The sequence below is a fragment of the Mirounga leonina genome, unplaced genomic scaffold, assembly GCF_011800145.1.
Source record: "Mirounga leonina isolate KUSES-001 unplaced genomic scaffold, KU_Mleo_1.0 Mir_168, whole genome shotgun sequence".
NCBI lineage: Eukaryota > Metazoa > Chordata > Mammalia > Carnivora > Phocidae > Mirounga > Mirounga leonina.
Window position 1 is genome coordinate 42,425,513 of NW_023270426.1, and position 23,392 is coordinate 42,448,904.

At 44.5% G+C, this 23,392-nt stretch overlaps 1 protein-coding gene across 4 annotated transcripts in view; it reads left to right on the plus strand.

Annotated features, from left to right (window-relative positions):
- PIK3R1 (phosphoinositide-3-kinase regulatory subunit 1) overlaps window positions 1-23,175 on the plus strand; it is an 83,950-nt gene extending 60,775 nt beyond the window's left edge. For 2 of the 4 annotated variants that reach the window (XM_035014565.1, XM_035014566.1), the window contains 12 exons: window positions 1,964-2,095; window positions 2,903-3,104; window positions 3,307-3,386; window positions 14,586-14,688; window positions 15,390-15,488; window positions 15,590-15,770; window positions 15,936-16,061; window positions 16,767-16,909; window positions 17,119-17,295; window positions 17,388-17,456; window positions 18,048-18,218; window positions 19,269-23,175. In XM_035014565.1, the coding sequence (XP_034870456.1) occupies window positions 1,964-2,095; window positions 2,903-3,104; window positions 3,307-3,386; window positions 14,586-14,688; window positions 15,390-15,488; window positions 15,590-15,770; window positions 15,936-16,061; window positions 16,767-16,909; window positions 17,119-17,295; window positions 17,388-17,456; window positions 18,048-18,218; window positions 19,269-19,458 (1,673 nt within the window). In that variant the 3' untranslated portion in view covers window positions 19,459-23,175. Of the gene's footprint in view, window positions 1-1,963; window positions 2,096-2,902; window positions 3,105-3,306; window positions 3,387-11,144; window positions 11,240-12,687; window positions 13,205-14,585; window positions 14,689-15,389; window positions 15,489-15,589; window positions 15,771-15,935; window positions 16,062-16,766; window positions 16,910-17,118; window positions 17,296-17,387; window positions 17,457-18,047; window positions 18,219-19,268 lie in introns of those variants that run through there. The other 2 variants (XM_035014567.1, XM_035014568.1) reach the window with 2 other exon arrangements.
- Window positions 23,176-23,392: the final 217 nt, after the last annotated feature.

The window sequence follows — 23,392 nt, forward strand, 5'->3', positions numbered from 1 at the left end:
GTGGCATGTTGCTCGCGTGGTGCACACACAGGTTTCGTTGACAGGCACACTGGTAGTTGCCTTACTTCTCACGTGGGTCCTTTGTGCCCAGACCAGGCACTGCCTCTCCCAGCCCTGTTGGAGATGTGGCGTGTGCCGTTCGCTCTCTGGGGCACAACCGTGTGCCCCTCCACTGACGGAGTTGAGTAATTCTTCTCCTCCAGCTCACCTATGCACATTCTCTACCAGATGAACTTTCCTGAGCTTTATTGGTGTTGTGTGATTCTTTTGTAAGGTCTGCCTCGTTAGCGGGGCGGGTTTGGTTTATGACAACGATGTGTCCCAGGAACTCTTGTAACTTCGCGTTGAACCCGCAGTGATTGATAGTATCACACTCGCTCTGTGGCCGTCCAGGACGCCACCTTTTCCTCCTCTGGCTCCCACACCTTGGAGGACACAGGTTCCTCCTCTCCCAGGCCCCCACCCGATCCAGTCAGTCCCCACGTTATGTCAGTTCTTGATAATGCCTCACCCATCTCTAACACTGCAGTTCGAATTACCAGAAGTGTCCCCTTCACTTCCAGCAGCGCTCTTTTCCAGCTGATTTTTAACACTAAAAAGAATAAAGCTGTTGAAAACTATAGCATTTCATCCATCAGCTCACCTCGTCTCCACTGAGTACACAAGGCTCCAGATAATCTTCAGGTTGGCCTTCATGTCGCTGGTGCGCATCCTTCAGCAGCGGCCAAATGCCGCTTCTGTATGTAGATGCCCCTGGCCCTTCCCGCCCCAGCAGCCCCTCTTTCTGCCGGGCACTGTGACTTTTTCTACCCTGAGTCCTCAGAGCGTGGTTTGGATTAGTATCACCCCGTTATTGAATTGCCTGACCTCTTTTCTGGCTGAAGGATTTACTAGACAGATGTGCTCCTCTTTCTTAGGAGCTAGTTCAGTGCCCACAGGTTAGACTAGTTGTATCCTAATTAGAATACCCTGTCAGAATCAGGGGGAAACATTCTAAAAATGTTAAAAGTATTTTTATGGCTATTTTTGAGACCGTTAAAATTCTGTATATCTTACTGTTTGTTCAGCCACTCTCCTGAGCTAAATTTGTATGAATTCTGAGATGCAGTATTCAGCAACTCAAAATTTAGGCAATATCTGGATTTGCATTTCATGTTTTCCTGTTGAGGTTTTAGGAAGCATTTACTAAATGATTAGCCATCCCTAGACCGAGCGTTTCTCAGTCAGAGCAGAACCACCCTCCAGAAGGTATATTCGGGGGGCTACTTCAGTGTGCTAGGGCTGACATAACAAAATTCCACAGACTGGGTGGCTTCACACACAAACCTATTTTCTCACTGTTCTTGAGACTAGAAGTCCCAGGTCAAGGCCGGTTTGGTTTCCTGTGAGGCCTCTCTCCTTGGCTTACAGATGGCCACCTCCCCACTGAGTCCTCACGAGGCATTCCCTCCGTGCTTGTGCTCCTGGTGTCTCTTTATGTGTCTACATTTCCTCTTCTTAGAAGGATACCAGCCAAGTTGGATCAGGGCCCGACCCTAATGGCCTCATTTTAGCTAAACCACCTCCTTAAGGCCCTCTCTCGAAATACGTTCACCTTCTGAGACAGTAGGAGTTAGGGCTTCAACCTGTGACTTGTGGGGGACGCAATTCAGCTTATAACAGGGGTGTGGTTTTTTATTATTGTTGCCCCACCGTCTGGGAACGTGCCCCTGGCATCATGGGCAGAAGCCATCATGGGAAATGCTTAGAACTTAGGGGACAGACTTCCACAAAGAACAAGTGTTCTACCTGCAATGCCAGGGGCAACCCTTTTGAGAAACACTGCTAAGAAATACTCAAGAATTTTATATTTGCCCTCCTGTGGCCTCCCTTCTTGTGGCACATTTAAGTCAAATATTCAGAAAAATGGGCCCAACCGATACATACAATGTCTGAAATACTTTTTAAAATGTTTCTGTCACAGATGCCGCCTCCATGGACTTGGAAATGATCGATGTGCAAGTTTTAGGAGACGCTTTTAAACGCTATCTTGTGGACTTACCGAATCCTGTCATTCCAGTAGCCGTTTACAATGAAATGATTTATTTAGCCCAAGGTTTGTTTTCTGTTCTGAAAACCTCAGTGACCGCATATATTGAGATGTGCAGGTGCATGTAAACTCTATTAAATGCTGCATATAAAGAGCGGTGTTTTAGAAAATATTGGTAGGAATCTGCACCCTCCCCGACACCCTTCCTCCCATTAGCACCAATTCCCTCCCTTACCGGGGCATCCAATAGAAGACCCAGATTCTCATTTGCTTAGGAAGACTGTCCACATGCTGAAATGGCTAATTGTTAACCTTTTATCAGCATTAACAAAGTTCACTATGTCACTGAAGGCCACAGTGTTCCAAGGGCCGTCTTTGGATGCAGGGAACCTGGGACCAGGACCCACTGACTGGGGATGTCCTTATCATTTTCCTCGAGTGGCCATTACAAAATGTGTTGAGGGAAGAGGACTGTCAGGCTTAGTAGCTAATGCTCAGTTAAACTGCTTTGAGGGCAGGAAACTGTGGTTCGTAACCTTCAAAGTTAAAACGTGTGATACTTATCTGATGCTCCTCCAAACTAGCCAATCACACTCAGAGCTGTTCAGTAGAGGGCAGATCTCTGCCAGCACACCCTGATCCTCTTGTGGTTTTTTACACCGAGAGTTTCTTGCATCTCCATTTAACTTGAGATTTCTACTTTCTCACAATGTATTTTCTAACGAGGAGAACAAATGTTCTGTCACTGCTTCTGATGACTCCGTTTAAAAGGGCTCGTTCTTCTGTAGCTAGAAGAACAGAAATGTTCTAGGTGTTTAGTCACTAATATCTAGAAACAACTCTTCTTTTTTTTTTTTTTTTTAAACTCTGTAGAAGTACAGAGCCCTGAAGAATATATCCAGCTGTTGAAGAAGCTCATTAGGGCACCTAACATACCTCATCAGTATTGGCTTACGCTTCAGTATTTGCTAAAACATTTCTTCAAGCTCTCTCAAACCTCCAGCAAGAATCTTCTGAGTGCAAGAGTACTCTCTGAACTTTTCAGCCCTCTGCTTTTCAGATTCCCGGCAGCCAGGTAAGGTGAAAGGAGAGAAGCATGTGTTTTGGGGTGATGTCTGTAGTCCTAAGCTGATGGATCATTCAACTTACTCTGAAGATGCTTGCTCACAGATGCATGTGCACCTTTGTACCAGACACATTGACTTGAACTTGTATAAGTGAACATGAGTTTGTTGTTTTGAAAAAAAGGTTTCTAATAAAACTCTCTTTTTTTGTAGCTCTGAGAATACTGAACACCTCATAAAAGTTATAGAAATTTTAATCTCAACTGAGTGGAATGAACGACAGCCTGCACCAGGTAATGCTTTCTGAACATTTAAAATTCTCTCCTGGTTCGTTTTTTAGAATGGTGGCTTTAGACCTTCTCTGAAGGAACATCAGTTTCTGGTAGAATCGTGATCCATAACATGTTACCTTGGGACTTAAAAAATGGCTGAGTGGTAGTGTATATGGTAAATATTATCTGGATTTCAGTATATGTGGATTTTTCAGTATCTCTGGATTTCAGTATCTGTGGATGATCTTGGTTTTAGATGAGGGTTGTGGGAGCTCTCCCTTCCCCTCAACTTTGATGCTTCCAGTTGTTGCATAAATTATGGAGCTCATTTTAGTTGTTGACATTCTTGTTTTTCTTTCTAATACTTAAAAGTAGGGGATTTATAATTACTATATAATTTGAAGTATTTTGGAATGTGTGTTTTGGAAGCAGGTCTGCTGAGAAATGTCTGTCCAAATAAACATTTTCAAGAATGCAAGCAATATGAAACTAGGGTGTTCACTGCAGCAAGTTAGAGCAAGCCAGACACTTCTTTGAAAGCAGGCTGGCATTCAATTAGCCATTTAACAAAGCAGGAAATGACCACGTTAGCAGTGGATTTAATTTAAACTGATGTATTTTTCTTCTACTGTGGAAAGTCTAAACAACCCTACTTTGCCTATACACTTGTTAAAAGTTAGCTAATAGAAGCTGGTCGTTGAGAATAAAGATTAGGGTCCAGTCAGTGAAGTTTCAGGACCAGTAGAGATGTTGCTTATAGTCTTAATTTCGTCTACAATTAAAATAAAACAGGATGAATTTACTCTTTATTATCGGTAACTCATGCAGACGACCCGGTTTATCTCTGTATAAACAGGCATGGGGACCCCCTGTGTTCAGCAACGGGGAATTATGTCATGCTTTTGTAGGTGTTACACAGCCAGGTGTGGTGGTGTGCAGCTGGATGGGGCAGACTGAGAGAGGCAGGGCTTAGGCTTAAAACCTACCTGTGTGGGTTGCAGGATGGGACAGGTAACCAACCACTCAAGGTGCAGGTGTTTGGAAGGGCTCATATGGACAGGCCCAGAATATTGTATCCAAAAGTAAGAGAGGCAGCAGAAACAAGTACATAAAGCAAGAGTGGTATGTTCCAAATGTTCCAAATCACAGTAGGCAGGATGTTCAGTGGGGACGCTCCGAATTGTAGGAGAATGGTATCAGAGAAGTCTGTCAACAGTGGCCTAGGACTTTAGTCCAGGGGGCGGCCAAAAGGTTTCATCTCATGTAACTGCTCGGTGCATTTGTTAATGGATTTGGGAACTCTGTGTTGGTGTTCAGAGGCTGCCTTTGGGCTCAATAGAAAAGATCCAATGGTAGGTTCAAAGTACCCTGTGACGAGGGGACGGGGTGGGGGGGGCGGCAGGTGTGAAACATCACACTTGAGCCCTTTGTTGACTGCCCCCCACCCTAGACTACTAAACACGTGGGTGGGGAAGGAAGACTAGTAACAACAAAATAGGCTCCTGGGCCAAGGGGCGGAGCCGTGCCTCCCACTTCCTTGTGGTGTGGAGGTCTGTCTCAGAGACAGCTGAGCCTTGCTTGCAGTAAAGGGCTGAGGGTGGTCCCTGTCTTCTCAGTGCCCACCCTTCTGGAGACAGGGAGACATGGAAGCTTAAAAACCAGACAGGGTTTGATAGATAACCAACGAATTCATCACGGAGTTTTTGAGAATTTCTGCTACACACCAAGGAGAATCTGTGTTGGAGTTTAATTTGTCTGACTGGTGTAAACTGGTTAAATGTCCTTATCAGTTTCAGCCTAATTCCATCAAAAAAAAAAACCCACGTTCATCCATTTTCACTGTGCGCACTTAAGACTGCCTGCCAGGTCGTAGGCCCTGCTGCATTCTTCTTCTGAGAAACTGGTGTTCCAGTTTCAAAGGTGGGTCAGTCCTGTCAGCCATGCTGAATGTAAACAGCGCGCTGACCGTTTCCTAGACCATCCCAAGATTCATGCGGCCTCTTCAAGAAAATTGAATCTAAGTCATCTCTAAATGCTAGTTTGAGCCATTCTTCGTCCCTTTGTGTGGTATCTCTTAGCTGCTCTGAAGAATGCGTAGGCCCTTTGGAATAAAATAAATGCTTCGGTGTGTCGGACTTGCGGAAACGTGCTACCTACCTCAGGAAGAAGGTCCTCATCCTGAACGCCTTTGTATTCAGGAATGGCTTCGTGAAATGATTGGCAGGGCACTCTTGGTTAGAGAAATGATTTCTTAGGCCTGGTTGGAATCCGACATTTTCCTAGACTCCTTCATCATTGCCCCAGCATGTGCTATTACCAGGGGGCTCTGGAAGCACAACACCGGTGCGTCTCCGGTGAACAGTCATAAATCATTCATTTGCAATGACTTTATTGTTGTGAATAGAAATGAGTACTTGAATGACTTGGGGGGGGAGACAGGGAAGCAGGGCTATTATGGGATAGATATCTTTCATAGTTTTTACCTGGTAGAGCTTGAAATGATAGGCAAAACTGATGATGTTAGAGGCAATGTGTCAATTCAAATAAGACCATTAGCACACAGTATCTAAGTACTAGGTGGGAGGGCGCTTACTCTAAATATGAAAAGAATTTTAGAGATGGTGATGGGTGACTTTGTAGGGTAATTGAGAAGACAGAAAAGGCTTAGAGAAAAAAAATGGGACTGAAATGGGCTTTGAAGAATTGGTACAGTTTGAAAGGGGGAAGAGGAATTCGAGTTTCAAAGGTTTAGTCAAAATAAATTGCAAAATACAAAAAGAATGGCTTAATACTGAGTAGACTTTAAGAAGTAGTAAATGTTTTAAATGACAGTATCATAAAAAGCATCATTGTAGAGTTGAAAGCATTGCCTAGCTCTTCTCTGCTTCGCCCCCAGAGGTTGAGAGGTCATGTGGTGCTAACCAAACTGTGTGTGCCAGAACCAGGTCACCTGGAGGAGGTCACCTGCGGGAGGGACTCCAGCCTGGGGCTCAGCGCTGCACCTGCTTCCTGGGTTTGGGGAACCGTCATGAGGAATGGGGCTGCTTTTAAGTCCTCTGAAGTTCCCAGTATGGATCACCTATAGTAAAGAGCCCCAGTGCAATTTTTATAGCTGTGGTATAAAACTCAGAGTCACTCCATCCATCGTGCGCTGGTAAGAACAGTGAGTCTCAAATAGATCTGGGTTTGAATCAGCTCTTGGCTGCTTATTTGCCGAGTTCATATCAAGTAACTCAACCTTTCCAAACTGTTTTCTAGTCTGCGAAATGGGAATAATGCCTCTCTGCTGGGGTTGTTGTGAGATTTAAATGAGGTGACAAGTACTGAAAGTCATGACCCTAGAGCCTGTCTCTGCCATTGCTCAGCTCTGGTTTTTAAGGACCTACTGGAGGGGGGCCCCCTTCAGCTCCAGCTCCTCATTCCCGTCAGGCCCTTCCCCCCTGAGCCCACACTGCCAGCCAGCAGAGCCAGGCCTCTAGATGCCTGCACGGGCTTCACTGCTAATCTGCAGACGACACATTCACTGGGCAGGTCCTGCTCTGTGGGTGCATTGCTTGGAGGGAGGAAGGTACCTTCTTAGTATCATGCCCTTTCCCGCGTGTGCAGCGTGGTGAGTGGAGGGGCCTGGATTTCAGTAGCACCTCCCCGTGCCACGTGCCTCTGTGCAGTGCGCAAAGTGCACAACTGTACACGGCCCCAAACAGTGCCATCTCCTTCATTTCACAGGAAGGTCTTCTCCCTGTTTGATGTGCAGTGATCAACCCATTCCATAGGCTTATGCCCTTAAGACCTGGTCCTCTTCAACTTAACTATTCCGTAGTTCTTCCTGTTACTTTCCTCTGCTTAGTTACATTCCTCAAGGACAAAGCCTTCTCCTGTTGAGCTCCTCCTAGCATAGAGCTAAGCAAAGGATAACAATCATCCGCATGAATTTTTTAAAATTCTTTGACAGACTAACCAACTTTCAAAGAACTTTGGCGTACCCGCTCATGTAGTGCATCCGGCAAACCTGTGAAGCAAGCATCTCCCCTATTGGGAGGGAAACTAAGGTTTGAAAGGTTAAACAGAGAGTCACTGAGTTCTCAGAACTTGGATAGTCTGCTGTTCCCTTTGTTCCTAAAAGTCTTAAAAGTACCTAAAGCTGAACAGCAGGTTTTCTTGACTCATTACGGGCTATGTTTACCCTACTGATACTTAGGTATAGCTAAAGCAGATTTCTATAGGGCAGTTAAGGTACAAACAGGACCATTTAACACAGGGCAGCTCTGAATGAAACCCATTTTAAGTGTATTTACATTATTTCAGATTTCATGGATATATTCAGAAATATTAATCAGCATAATTGAAGTCTAATACTGCACCCTCAAGCCCAGAGTGGAAAATAAATGACTCTTTCTCCCTCCTGCCCTTCTACACCTGTCAGAGTTAATGTTTAACCACTGGCACATTGCAAAACATTCATCCTGAAGAGCCTGATTCATAAATCTTGTTTTAAATGCTCTGGGCTTGGTTTTCAACCAAGACTAAAGCAAGCACTAAGGTAGAGGGAAATGACTTTCAAAGAGTTTTACTTTTCTCTGATTTATTTTTTATTGGGTTTAAAATGTGGTGTGACATTAGAGGGTTGTTTCAAAGGTGAGAAATGAAACCTTGAAAAAAAGGCATATATTTAGATGGGTCGGAATAAACAGAGAGGCAAGCCATACTAGGTTAAAACGAAAAATCGGAAGTTTTATTCGTGCTCTGAAAAAGAAGTGTATTTCAGGGGTGCGTGTATCAGTGGAGTATCGGGCAACTTTTGTTTTCATCTCACAGACTCCTTCTCTCTCGGGGCAGCATTCGAGAGGGAAGGAGTGCTTCATTCTGCCAAGCAATGGTCACACCTTTTCACGTATTTTGTAGAATGTATCCTATGTAAATCTGGGCTTATTTATAAATTCAAATGGACATCCTCCTTAGTGCAGCGTCAGTAAGAGCACTGGATGTGGGGTAAAGAATTTGCATCTTCCTGAAAGCCCCTTCGGTCCTCATTTGTCTTAAGTTAAAATTATGAAGGGAGGCATTCATTTAACCCTTGAAGATTTTGGTTCACTTATTTTTTTCTAAGCACTGCATTTTTTTTTTTTTTTTTTTTTTATAAAGAAGCTGTGCAGGATGGAAGCTGGTTGGGGAACGCTATCTGATGGTGATTTGCACGTGTGAGATAGTGTTCTGTCTGTACTTTTCAAGCTTACTTTCATGATATTTTCCTGACTATATCACGCCTGCGGAGAAACGAAATGTGGCTTTTTTTTTTTTTTTTTTTTTGCCTCTGAAATGAGTTTTACAAAACTTTGAGGAAAGGAAAAGTAGTAAGACGTATTGTTTTGAGGAATCCAGAAGGTAAAGTTAGTTTTCAAATATATGTGTAAGTTCTCTAGTCTGGCTGAGTTTTTTGGGGTCTCGGATACATGCTGAAATTAAAATACAAAATTTTTTTTTTAAGAGCTTAGCAGCCACATGAGCAACACTTCCTAAGTTGATATGACATCTGTACATTTGATTTATGAGTTATTTGCAAATGAATCCTCTGTTTCATTCGTGTGAAGTTTTGGACATAGTGGGAGCTGAATGAAACAATGCAGAAAGTTGAACATCTTCTCCCAAGGAGAAGTTACTGATTCTGTTCTACCAGCAGAGGGCTCCCTTTTTAAGCTAATGAAGAGCAGCGGGCGTCTTGCCCATCACTTTTCAAAGCCGAAAACTGAATGAGAAAAGACTCAGCTCACACTTCCAGTAATGTAATAGAACCTCTATGGTAGAGGATTGTACATGTTGTGAGAAACTTGACGCAAAGTTCTCAAATCTAAGACTTGCTCTAAGTTGGGGGTGTACTGCTTTCTTGGACAGTGGACAGTTTTGTTCTGAGATGGAAAATACACTGTTGGGCTAGAAAACATCATCATCTTGGAAGGTTTTGACATGGAACATCATGTAAAATCAGACAGGTATGCTGAGGAGACTGATGTTTCCAAGCTTTCTAGCTTTAGAAAGACTATTTTTAAAAGTAGGGCAAGATTCTGCAGCTGAGGATGCAAGCGTGTTCTTAAAACTAACCATATGTCCCTGTGATCAGCAGGCAGGAGCTGGAAGATTCTCTTAAAGACTCTTTTCTTTCCATTGGAAAGTAGGTTTTTCATGCTCTCTCAGTTGCACCAAAGGAAAGTTTGTTGAAGTCACCTGTATCGTGAGGTTAGCACATTTCCAGATACTGCAGGTAATCCTCAAGCTGGGGCCTGCCTGCGTGCACTTTTATGTCCGCCCCTCGATCTTCCTTTAGCTCTGCATGGGACCATGGAGTCACCTTCCTATGCAGAGTCTGAGGGTAAATACTATAGACAGAACCGTGCTTCTTCACAGATAATTAGAAGGTCTTTTTGAAGTAAATAAGCTAGAAATAGAAAACAGAAAAAGTCAGTTTTGTTATAGGTGTGAAATTTTCACACGTGGCCTAAAAGAAATTAACTTCAGTTTCACTTGTTAATTTTAACTTTCTCTGGCAGAAGGAAGTGAAGACCCAGGGCCAGTGGGTGGAGAAAAAGGAGTTTAGGACCAAAAAGTCTGAAGGCTAGGTTGTGGTGCTCGGGCCTTGATCCCATGGCAGACCGCTTCACCCCTCTGCCCTCTGGTTTGGGGTTATGTGTGTGTCGCCTGAGGGATTTCTTGAAGTGCTCTTTAGAATTACTTTCTGGTTTTAGAGCTAGTGATTCTGTGACTTGACCTTGTTACCGTGCTGGGGGTATCAGTAAAGCCGTCCATCTTATGCAGATGCCAGTGAAAATTTTCTTAGGTCAAATTTTAGTCTGGTTCATTGCAACTTTCTCAGAGGACAGAAGTCCTCTGGGAGGGCATACCATTCTCCTGGCCCTATCCTTTGCGCCATTTAGCAGTCACGTGAACTTCATGCAGACACACCTTTTAAGTATTAGGCAACCGGACGGCCAATTAAACTGGGTTGAAGTCGGCTCCATAAAAGTAGCTGCATAGTGGGTTTCTTCTGCCAGTCTTCACGTGGTCGTGGAGGGTAGTATCCATGCAGACTTACAGCAGTCTTCCCTGGGATCCTCTCCTCCCACGAGCAGACCTCTTGCAAACCTGTCCCCTGCCGAACCCCTCCGCGGGGCTCTCCTGGTACACCTGCGGGGCGAGGTGGACTTGCTCGGTGTTCTGGGCCGTTCGGAGAGGCTCAGGCCTTTACAAGCAAGGCTTTGATTCTATTTTTGCTGAACTAGCTCAGCCACTTCCTGTGTTGGGCCGTGCATAGTGCCTCGCTTCACTGTGGCCACTTGAGCCCCGCGCGCTGCTGCAGCCAGTTAGACTATTTTAGGTCCCTTCACAATGGCCTTCTCATTTCCTCGGCGAAAATGAGCTGGTCGGGCTGGCAGTGGCCACTTGTTAGCCGATGACAACTTTGACTTTGACTTGGGCTCCCCTCCCCCACCCGAAATCCCTAGCTCAGCAAATATTTGAACCTGCCCAAGTTAATCATGAAGCCGTGATCTTTATCTGCGAGCCGCGCGAGCGCCAGGGCTTTCTCCCTCCCGCGGACAGCACCAGCACCAGCACCAGCACCAGCATCCAGTGGCTCTCTCCATGGCGAGCGGGCGGTGAGCGGCGCTGCTGCGGCAGTCCCGGCAGTCCCGGCCCGGCGTCCGCGTCGCGCCGCGCGAGCCCGAGGGTCCCGCGCCGCCGCCGCCCCTGCCCCTGCGCTCTGCGGGCGCGAGCGCCGCCACGGAGCGGGGGCCGCGGGGGCCGCGGGACTAGCCGGGGGCATTGTTTGCACTGTCGGATCCTGGCCTTGCCGCGGGAAACTGCAAACATGCATAACCTGCAAAGTAAGTTGCCTTTCCCTTGTGCCCCCCTCGCTGCTTCCCTGCTCTGCTTTTTGTACTTCCGTGAAAGGTTCCCTTCTGTAGTTTGTCTTTGCGGGTGTGTGTGTATGTGAGTGTGCGAGTGAGACTGATTAAGTGCTGTCTGGGGAGGGCAGATAAGAGATTAGCGGAGACACTCCCCCCCTTTCCTTTCCTCGAGGGACACAGTGGGAGGAAAAGATGGGGTTTAGGTTAGAAATGGGGAAGGAGGTAATTACAAAGTGCTTGGCTGGAAGTTGGTGCAGGGCCAGGCCTTGGAGAGAGGTGGAAAATCCCGTCTCCCTCCCCTCCTCCCTGGGTCAGTTTGCCACAGGGGATCCAGCAGCAGGACTGGTTTGCACCAAGTGCTCCCAGTGGCATGGGCTGGCCCTTTGGGCTGTTAGCCTGTCCACAGCTGCTGGCAGGACTCCTTTTGGGAGAGAAAACACATTTGTATTAAAGAGAAAATTTTTTTTCTGAACCTGATCTGAGGACATATCCCACCTCCCACTTTGACCGTGTGTGTGTGTGTGTGTGTGTGTGTGTGTGTGTGTGTGAGTGATTTTGAGTTGAGGAATAGAAAAGTGTCCCTGGGAGCCGGCTGCAGGGTCTGGGGTTGAGTCTGCCTTCCTCATTAATGGGGAAATGAATTCAGGTAGACAGGGTACAAGTGAACAGTGCTCAGAGAATGCCTTGCTTTGCTCCACTACTTCCTATGATTTATATTGTAAACGTAGACAGATGGTTTACAGTGGGAATGTACATTTGGCTCTAGGAAGGGTGGCCGGATTATATGCAGAATGGCTTTAAAGAACTAAAATTAATAGATCTATAGGGGAATTGATTTCCTTACATTAAATACTGCTAACTAGGATTAATAGTCCCCAGAGTATGAGGCATTAAATCCCCAAAGTGATTACATCACTCTCCCCCCTCCAGCAGTACTAAGCCCATCTTCAGACTTCTGGTGCTACCGGTGAGAAACAGTTTGCAAACATCCTGCTACCTCTACTCTGCATTCTGATATATGGCCTCTTTCTTTTTGGAAGATAAAACTTACCTTGACTACTCTTGTTAATAACATTAAATTTCTGCCGGTAATACACACGTCTTCATTCCTATTAAGATTTTTCATTGTTATTCCCTAAGGTCTAGTTTTAACTTTACTATGTTTGGTAGAAGGAGATTTTTCTTTTAATTGTGCTTTCTCATGTGGTACATTTGTAACAGTGTTTAAGGTCGGAGTTGTCAGTGAATTCTGTAGGAATGAAATGAAATTGGATCCAGAGTTCTTAATCCCTTCTGCTTTTAATATATACAGGAGGTATTTAAGGGCTGTAAAATATACCTTAAATATACCATTTTGATGCATTTGTAAGATTTTTAGACCAAGGCATGATCAGGCTCTCCATAAACCCAGGGGCGGGGGGGGGGGGGGGGGGGGGGGTAGCTACGTGCTGCAGCATATCAGCTTTTGTCAACCTGCCAACAGCGGAGCGTACCATGCTGCAAGGAGTAATAAAAAAGGAATTAGAAAACTCACTGGCGGAGGAGAACAGTCAAATTAAACACCTTTTTGAAACGATGAGCATGTATACACTGCCGGTCTAGTAAATGTAGGTTCTCAGCGAGGTTGGGATTGTGTTAGGGCTGGATGTCGAAGAGAAATGATGAAGCAGGAGTGGTCTGGTGACATTTTTCTGACTTGATTGGCTGGGGTGTGTGATGTAATAGGTTACAGTGCAGCCCCTTATAGGTTTTAAAATGAATTCCAAGACACCATTACAAAGAAAGCCGGACTCTTTTCTTATAACTGAGCTCAGCCAAGGGAAACTCTCGCACAAATGTACAACACTGTTTGGAATATGGAAGACCTGGATTTAGAATATGCTAAGACAGATAGAAATTGTGGCACAGACTTGATGTTTTATATAGAAATGGATCCACCAGGTAATACTGCAGTATTCTTTTAGAAAGCTAGTTAATTGTGTGGCTTTTTTTTTTTTTTTTTTGACAACTACTGTAAGTGATCCTCTTTAGATTTCTATTTATTAACTTGTAATTTAATAAAAATTTGCTTGATCATAGCTTGGACATGAAATTGTTTGCCTGAGGAAGCAAGATCAGGCTGTATGTGGTGAATGCTTTTTCTTACTTGAACAGATAGGAATTGAATTCCAGTTTTTCACTGGTGTCTTTTGTTAATTGAGGTCTTTTTGCTATTTGGGTTATAGTGTTGTATATCGTTCATACTGTTCCTTTAATGAAAAGGATGCGTCCTTTGTGCTGCTTTTCTCTTTTGACAGTGGATGAGGACAGTGTGGTACTTTGCAGTGATAACACTTGGTACTTTTAGAAAGCATGTAAAACCTAGCAGTGATTGCAGCTCAGTCCTAGATGACCTGAAACTATTCTAAATCAAACGCTGAGACTTTGCCGGTTCTTATATTAAGACACTGTACTGAGAAAAGGAGTTGGCTTCCTAATATTTATTTAGTCCTAGCCTTTATAAAATATTCTTGATAGACTCCTGAAATTTTTGCATAAAATACTAATCCTTTGATTTAAAACTTGTGACTTTTAGAATTCAGTTACAAACGCTGGCCTTATTTTGCTTCCTAAATTCTATTCCAATATTAGCCCTGCTCCCAATTAAGAAATTCAGAAGCACTGCAGTCTTTTATTTGTCACCAATTGGTATATGAATTCTGATTTGACATTGAGGAAGAGGGCTATGGTTTTTCCTCAGTCTTGGCATATAGAGCACAATTTATCCAAAAGAATATTAACGTGAATACTAAAGAGATTTAGGTCACAGATGAGTTTCTTAAAGTGGTTTTTGGCAAAATAGTGCCTGAAATACTAAGATTAGAGAAACCCAGTTCCTCCTCTTAAAACATATTGCTGTGGATGAGTTTTATTACAGCAACAGCATTTGTGGAGGATAGAAACCAAATTTGTCTTTTATAATTAAATAAGAAGAGGAAATTAAAGCCAACCCATGTGATTCTTCCTGCTCATATGTTCACGGTTTCCTATTTTAGATGGATTTGATCAGGCCTGAAACTTTAATATAACTAGAGCCTAGAAGTAGAAAAAGCCGGGACTCTGGATTCACTCTGAAATTCATTCACAGGGCCAGCCCGGTTTATTTGTTAACCTGTAAGCTGTTCTCTCTTTTCCACTTCCTTTTCTTTTCAACAAAATCATGCTGTTTCATACAACTGTGCATTATTGCTGTACCTCACAGTATTCTAAAGAAACTTAAATTAGACCTAAGCATTTCAACTGTAGTTGGGATTGCCAACAACTTTTTCTCTTTCTCCTGTAGCATTGCCTCCTAAACCACCAAAACCCACTACTGTAGCCAACAACGGTATGAATAACAATATGTCCTTACAAGATGCTGAATGGTACTGGGGAGATATCTCAAGGTAAGGCTGTAAGCACGCTTGAGTTTTCACTAGAGAGAGTCCTAGTTTTAGAGAAAGAAATGCACCAGCGTGCTAAGTTCCATTTTTAGGATATCCTCCAACATAAGCATGAAGCATAGTTGGTTGTCTTCCAAAGAAGACCAGAGAAGTCCCTGAGCGCCGGGGCACTGTGGGTGCTGGATGCCACGGGAAATTAAATACTCGACAAGTTTCATTATTGACAGAAATGTCAGGAAAGCACCAGGGTGGAGTGGCACTGCCTAAAGGCAGGGTCCAAAGTCACTTGCCATTAGGGAAAACTGTCAGGGTTCGTGTTATTTACAAGGGCATCTTCATTCATTGCTTTTTTTGAAGGGGGGGGTAAGGAGTCCCTTTGGGGGGGGTCATGTCTTTTTGTGCTCGTTTGTCAGTGTGTTTGGTGAAAGAATAAATTAAAACTTCGTACCACAGAGATACCAGTACTGAAAGTGGGTATTTTTGTTTTGTTTAGCTCCCAGTTTGTAATGAGATGAAATTTATAACATTTTATATAAACAATACATGCAATCTATAGCGGGCGGAGGAGGGGTAGAGAGGCGCTCTCTACCTACTTTGTGCTTAGTTTTGCTGTGCAGTTAAAACTCTAAAAACCAAGGGCTGTTTTAAAAATGGAAACAGTGAATACTCAAAGTGAGCTCTGTCTTGTGTCGTTTTCATTTCAGGGAAGAAGTGAATGAAAAACTTCGAGATACAGCTGACGGGACCTTTTTGGTACGAGACGCATCTACTAAAATGCATGGTGATTATACTCTTACACTAAGGTGAGTCAGGGAACATAGCCAAGATTGAGGTGTGGAAGCAGACATTAAAACATATTTCTTTAGAGAAGATTGTAATGCCATTACTTTTATTGTATCTACAGGAAAGGAGGAAATAACAAATTAATCAAAATATTTCACCAAGATGGGAAATACGGCTTCTCTGACCCACTGACCTTCAACTCTGTGGTTGAACTAATAAACCACTACCGGAATGAGTCTCTAGCTCAGTATAATCCCAAACTGGATGTAAAGTTACTTTATCCAGTATCCAAATACCAACAGGTAATCAAAACTGAAATACTCATGTTACAGTATTTAGACAAGATACTTTCAAACGTTTAGAAAGCATGGTGAAGCAGACGAAGTGCATGTAGTGAGGTTTTAGTTTGATAATGGCCAAAACAATGACTATAAATACCTCGTCAACTGAAGTTCTAATTCTTCCAGGATCAAGTTGTCAAAGAAGATAATATTGAAGCTGTAGGAAAAAAGTTACATGAATATAACACTCAATTTCAAGAAAAAAGTCGGGAATATGATAGATTATATGAAGATTATACCCGTACTTCCCAGGTGAGTGTTCTGCGAAAGTCACATTATAGTCTCAGACCTTTTAGTTACTAGAATCTAAGATGTGTCCTTTCAGTTTAGGAAAAAGAAAGTTGACCTTCTGCTACTAAGGTGGGGGGAAACACTATTATTCATCATTATCTCTAGACCATGGTATCTCTATAAGCTTTCCAATGAAGCTCTTACAGATTTTAGAATAGTAATCATGATAATTGAAGAGGTTGCTGTGAGTTTTAAGTGGATTTGACATAATTCCTGATTGAACAAGTCCCCCCCCCCCCCCGCACAAACTTGTGTAACCTCCAAAATGGGGATTTAACTATTACATACCCTGTCATAAAAAAGTAGAGGCTCCATTTACTGCAGTATTATCTTCTCTAGGCCGAGATGTATCTAGGACCACCAGAGGGAGTAGAAGGCAACGTGGATTCCTTAAATTGCTGATAAAGGGGAAGGACTTTTAAAACGATGAAAACTATAGGAAGTTGTCAGACAGTATTCTTTCACAGACCGGGAAAATTCCCCAGGGAAATGTGTGCTTCTGTGCTATTATTTTAATGGGTTTTATGAATGAGAGGCCTTGCCTGCTAACCGAGTACTTACATGCTCGGTAAGTAATAGCCTCAAATGCCCTGACAGTGTCTCACAGTAACACAGTACCTGTTCTATGAAAGGTATGACATTGTCTTATTAAACACTGTGTTGTAGGAAATCCAAATGAAAAGAACAGCTATTGAAGCCTTTAATGAAACCATAAAAATATTTGAAGAACAGTGCCAAAGTCAGGAACGGTACAGCAAAGAATACATAGAAAAATTTAAACGTGAAGGCAATGAGAAAGAAATACAAAGGTGGGTGAATCATGAGGGTTGTCCTTGTGTGAAAGATGATCTTGCTTTCTGTGCTTTGAATAATTAAAAAAAAGAACCACCACGACAGCCCTAGAAAGCATTCTTTACCTGAGGAAAAGTCCTGGGAGACCATACTGAGTCTTTGCCTAAGCTTTGGGAAACCGTCATGATGAAGCAGGTAGTGACCCATGCCTTTCTCCTGCCTCTAGGATTATGCATAATTATGAGAAGTTAAAGTCCCGAATCAGTGAAATTGTGGACAGTCGAAGAAGACTGGAGGAAGACTTGAAGAAGCAGGCAGCTGAGTACCGGGAGATTGACAAACGCATGAACAGCATTAAACCAGACCTCATTCAGCTGAGAAAGACAAGAGACCAATACTTGATGTAAGTGGAAAGCCGAACCCTGGAAGCCAACAACTGATAGTTGCAAAAGTTAAGGATACATTATTAATGCGTTTTGCTTTTCTGTTTTCCAGGTGGTTGACTCAGAAAGGTGTTCGGCAGAAGAAGCTGAATGAGTGGTTGGGCAATGAAAATACGGAAGAGTAAGTACTGCCTGCAGGTGGGAGGCAGCAAAGGAGGTTTTTCGTTTTAGGGAAACGCATGACTTGCTTTGTTTGCAGAAAAGTGAGCAATTTTACCACATTTGGAACATCCTCTACAAGCTACGTCTCTTTATCCAGAATGTTAAAAAAGGAAAGTTCAGGGAATGGGGATGGCGATCTAGATTTCCCCCCCCGACACTGCTGTAAAACGACCCTGTGTCCATAAAGAAGGCCCTGGACACCTGAAAATTGCCCATGTGTTTCTGAAACAATCGGGAGGGGGGAAAAAAAAACAGAATTCTTTTCAGTGTATCTCCAAAGCTTAAGTAGATGTTTTGTTTGAATTATTTGAAAACTGGCAGTCCTCCTAGTCAATACATTTCCTGATCTGAACTGGACAAACAGGATTGGTTGATACCCTCCTCTCTGCCCAGGTACCTCGATGTAGTTCCTGACTCGAAAAGAGCGAGAGTTTCCCTTACTGGTGTTCTTGGTCCAGGGAGGTCACACTGAAGGCTAGGCTGGATGAGAAAAGGCCAGCCAGGCCGTCCCCGCTGCTCCACGGAGACCCTTTCTCTCCTTCCTCTCTAGCCAATATTCGCTGGTGGAAGATGATGAGGATTTGCCGCACCACGACGAGAAGACCTGGAATGTGGGCAGCAGCAACAGAAACAAAGCTGAGAACCTCCTCCGAGGGAAACGAGACGGCACCTTCCTGGTCCGGGAGAGCAGCAAACAGGGCTGCTACGCCTGCTCCGTAGTGTACGTAGCTGCAGCCGGGTTTGGCCTGTCACACCGGTCCTGACGGGTCGCTTGCTTCCGTTCCTTCAGCCACCGAGCTTGGGGCAGGGATTTGAGAAAGTTCCCATCTGGAAGAACCTCACAGTGCAATGGTGCAGAATAGGAAAGAAGACAGGCTGTTTTTCAAGTCTAGGCAGAAGCACAGAAACCTGCCGTGGAGGTCAGACTGGGGTTTGGGTCCTGTTTCACCAGCTACTTAGTCCCAAGTCCAAATCTTTTCATCTTTACAGTGGAACTAGCAATACTTGCCCCCCACCCCCTTTTAACCTCCCAAGGCTAATAGCATTAGAATGTGAGGTGATTCCCACGAGAGCTCCACCCACAGGGCAGGTCCACAGCAGGAACGGGTCAGAACAGCGAGAAATGTCACTGCCCTGTGAGAGCAGGGCACCCAAGAGAAGACATTTCCGTCATAGGGCATATTTTCCTTTTACTTTTCATACTATTCCCCCCTCCTATCTCTTCAGAAAAGGGAGTGTCCTCTAGGAAGGAAAGGTTCTAAAAATACAACATCTTTGTGACCTCCTTCCATTTAAGCAGAGAAAAAATCCTACAGGAAAGAGGAAGTAAGAAGAACGTTGAGCTAAGGCCAGGAGAATAGGAGAATATAGGGTGAATGCAGAGGGAATCCGACGAATACTGGTAATGGGAGAGCCCCCGTCGTCGCGCCAGCACCGCTCCGAGTGGCGGGAAGCTTCTGCACTTCCCGCGCCCCGGCCCTTCTGCCAGGTCCTTCGTATGCGTGATCTCACTTCTCAAAGCCACCGTGGTACAGTATGTACCATTTTAAAGTCGCAAATACAGTGGCTCAGTGAGGCTGTCGCCAGCCCACAGCACTCTGCCCGTGAGTGACAGAGCCACAAGTTGACGGCGAGCCCGGGAGGCGCCCCCTCCTGGAGAATGGCCTGCAGAGTGCACTTTCGCATGACGATGACTTCATGAGCAACGCCTCGTGGAGTCGAGAATTGTCTAGGACTGGCTCAAAAGGTGTGTTTTCTCTCTCCTCTGCAGGGTGGACGGCGAAGTCAAGCACTGTGTCATCAACAAAACGGCCACCGGCTACGGCTTCGCCGAGCCCTATAACCTGTACGGCTCTCTGAAAGAACTGGTGCTTCATTACCAGCACACGTCCCTCGTGCAGCACAATGACTCGCTCAACGTCACACTGGCCTACCCAGTATACGCACAGCAGAGACGATGAAGCGCTTGGCCTCGGATCCTGCTCCTGACCTTCAGCCACCCTGAGGCCTCTGGACAGCACAGGGCTCCTCTCCGGCCTTGACCTGTCATTGAGCTGCGGAAACGAGGCCATCTGCCTTCAGATGGGACAAAAGAGTAGAGGGGAAGACACGCAGCCTAGCACCGTGCGGTGACCCTACATCTCTGATCTGGAGCGCTTGTCCTTCCTTCTGTTTTGGGGGGGTTTTTTGTTTGTTGGTTTTGTTTTGGGGGTGTTTTTTTTTTTTTTTTTGGTTTAATTTAAGCCACAACAACACACGACACAAGGAGAAAAAGACATGCAAAAATCTCCGCGTGCAGGGACAAAGAGGCCTTTAACCATGGTGCTTGTTCATGCTTTCTGAAGCTTTACCAGCTCAAAGTGGGGACCTCGGAGACCAGAGGGTGGACAGGCTCCAGAGCCCCGGCCTGCGAGTGCTCGCGCCAGGCTGGCTGGGCCTGGGCCTTGCTGTGCACGGTGGACCCGGACACGTGGCACTGTGGATTATTTCCTTTTCTGACAGATGAACCATATGTAGCAGAAAGGCACTTCGGCTCACAAGAGACATTCTGGGAGACCATCGGCTCACGTACGTTCAGAGGAAATTCTGTTGTAGCGGAGTGCCAGAAAGTGTTTTGTTTAGACTTTGAAAAACAAAAAACGACCCCACCAGTGGAAAAAACGGAGCTTGGAAAACAAGACTTTAAATGACATTCATTATATAAAATATGTACATAACAATGGATGACTAACTATCAGATAGATAGATTTGTATCAATACCAAATAGCTTCTGTTTTGTTTTGCTGAAGGCTAAATACAAAGTGCTATGCAATTCTTAATTGTCATTGTTATCTCAATTTTAAATGTACCTTCAGAATAAGCTTCCCCCGCCCATTTCTGTTGCTTGAAAATATTGTCCCTGATTTTTTTGTTAATATTCGTTTGTGATTCTTTTTTTAAAAAAAGAAATGTACAGGATGCCAGTAAAAAAAAGAAAAAAAAAAGCTTCAGAATTAAAACTATGAAATATTTTACAGTTTTTCTTGTACAGAGTACTTGGCTATTAGCCCAAGGTTAAAAAGTTCATAACAGATTTTTTGGACTAAATGTTTTGTTGGGCAGTGCCTGATAAGCTTCAAAGCTGCTTTATTCAATAAAAAAAAGAGAAAGATATATAAATATGACAAAGTATCGCTGAGTTCAACAATGTTTCGAGACTCTTAAAATACGGTACCTGGTAATGTTTGTTTCGTAAAGAATTGTGAACTTCTTGAATCTGGGGGTGGGGAGGGGATGTAGCAAAGGGATGTACAGGTGGGGCGGCGGGAGGGGTGGCAAGATGGTATGCACTTTTCTCATGATTACGGAGAAGTGAGTAACTTATACTTCAGTCTTTTCCCACTCTCATTTGCTAGTTACTATACATTAATGACAAGTACAGACCGACTGGGACTCTAACGCGGTGTGGCGGCAGGTCAGATAATGTAGTTCGTAGGAAGAAAGGCAGCCTCCTGGGGCGGTGTTCACCTTTATTTGGAACACTGCAGGGTGTAATCGCTGCATTTAGAATATGTGTCTCTTTTTAACATGAGATTACCCCTTACAACTAATAAACATTCATTTCAGAAAAAGCCATGACCGGAAAAAAGATTTTTATCTGCACATTTGTTATTTTCCTACCTTCCCATTCAACTGAGACCACAAGGCCAATACCCATGCTCCGAGCCGCTCCTGTGCTGGGCTCTGGCGAGCTCAGTAAAGGCCACTGCAGGGATTCCCGACAGTCCTCCCGGTTCATCCAAGTCAGCGTACGGTTTCCACTTCAGCGTGGGGGAAAGGCGGGGGTCTTGGAGCATCCTTTCCAACTTGGGGCCAGAGGGAGAGTGTGTCCCGGACTTACACATGCCCAGTCCATTCTGTGTGGCGGCAAGCGTCCGTGTGTGGGGAGGGCCAGAGGATCGATGTGACGGTCCCGACCCTGGTAGTTTCCAGTGGAGCCTCACAAGTGCAGTTTTCCTTTGCCAGGATCGCTTCAGCCACGGCTTTATTTCAGATACTCTAGGGAGGGCTTTTTGTCGTGGTTTGCGGTGGTAATTCCTTTTAAAAACTCTTTTGAAGTAACTGGTCCAGCAGCTGACTCCAACTGCAGAGTGTCGGTCTTACGGCCAGACTGTCAGCCCTGAGACCTGACTGCACTGACCAGACCATCTCCCTCTCACCGCCACACGACCGAGGACTGCCCTGCTTGTAAGTGTCGCCTTGAAAACGGTCCTTCACTTCCCCCGCAAGCCAGCCGCTTCTTTAAGAGTGGTTTATAAACTAACGTCCTGCTGGGGTCTTTTTTGGTAGCACATCCATGGATGCTGTTAAGTATAATTTTCATTTCACATTTAAAATACAAGGTCTGAGATGGAATGTTTCGTTAAAAGATAGTTTTGTTAACGTTTTTGGTTCACCACTCTCCCAAGACGGCTCGGTCTCTAGGCACCTGCCTTAGTTTTGCATCTCACAGACGCAAGTAAGTGCAGCAGGGCTCTCTCTGAGCAGCCAAGGCAGGCTTCATCGTTCCCTGTTTATAGTGAGTTACACCGTAGCCATGAGGTCACGCCTCCGCCAAATGCCTTCTGGATTGCGTGTAGCGTGCCCACCACATTCGTCGTCCTACACGCTTGACCAGAAGAGCTCTTGGGGTTCGATTGGTCATCTCCTAATAACACGGAGTGGCTCATGAGTATGAATGGATACAGCAGAGGCACTCCTGAGAACATGCTTTCATGCACGCAGTGATTTTTTCCCCACGCGCTGCAGCATCCAGAGGCTAAGCTAGCTGCAGCGAGGCTGTGAGGGGGCTGGACAGTGGGAGCACGGGGACCCGATGCTACCCACAAGAGAAAAATCCTAACCCTGGGAGAAGGCAAAAAGCATGTGTTTGCAACATCTGACAAGTTCACGGCCCTTGATATATGTATATATGTATATGTGCATGGACTGTTTCCAGTACACCTTTCAGCCAAAACAGATCCACAGTTGTCGGGTTCAAGTACATAACAAGCACATGTCTAGTACAACTCTTGTGTATGTGTATGGGTTGTTTTTTTTTTTCCTTTGAAGTGGCTTTGTCTTGTCTTCTAAAGGTGAAAATTGTTGGCAAGTGAAGTGAGAAGTTCATAATTCTTTGGCTTTTCTCTGCTTTGTAAAGTTCCTCCTTTCGGTGAGCTGGTCTGGATGACTTGCTTAACTTGGAAATCCTCATTTGCAGTGTGTCGAGTCAAAATGTGTTTATGTGAGCTGTCACTGTGGGGAACCAAGTGCTTTGTCATATAGCTGGTTATGAACTAGTCACGTGTCTGGGAGTCCTACTGATGTTCCTTAATGGGAGAAAAATTCTGCTGGTTTTAACACCTGTCCTTTTGCTATGCATGGTATCCAAGGAGTCGGAAAGCAGACCCTGAAATCTGAGTTCAGGCTCTTTTAAGAAAGGGGCAGTTTAAAGCACGATGCCTCACATGGGACAAAGTTCGAAAATGCCAAATTCTTATTTTTTTTACAAAATCCAGTTGTGTAAAATACTAGTACTATGAGTAGCAAGGGAACAGAATTGGGTTCATTGGAAACACTATCCAACTTAACATTAAACTTGTCACCATGAGATAGCATTAGCTGCCCAGGATGCTGCTATTTAAAAAAAAAAAACAAAAAAAGGCAAAACAAAAAAACTCATTTATATGTGTGTATTTTTTAAAGCTATGATCTGTTCAATGTTTTTACAAATCTGTTTATATGACATTGTTAAAGTTGGTCTTTTGACGAGAGGGAGGATGTCATGGTCAGTTGTAATTCTGCCTTTACAAGGCAACTGGGTTGGGGGGTGGGGGGAGTGTGCCTCCTTGACATGTTGTTCAAGCTATAGATTCA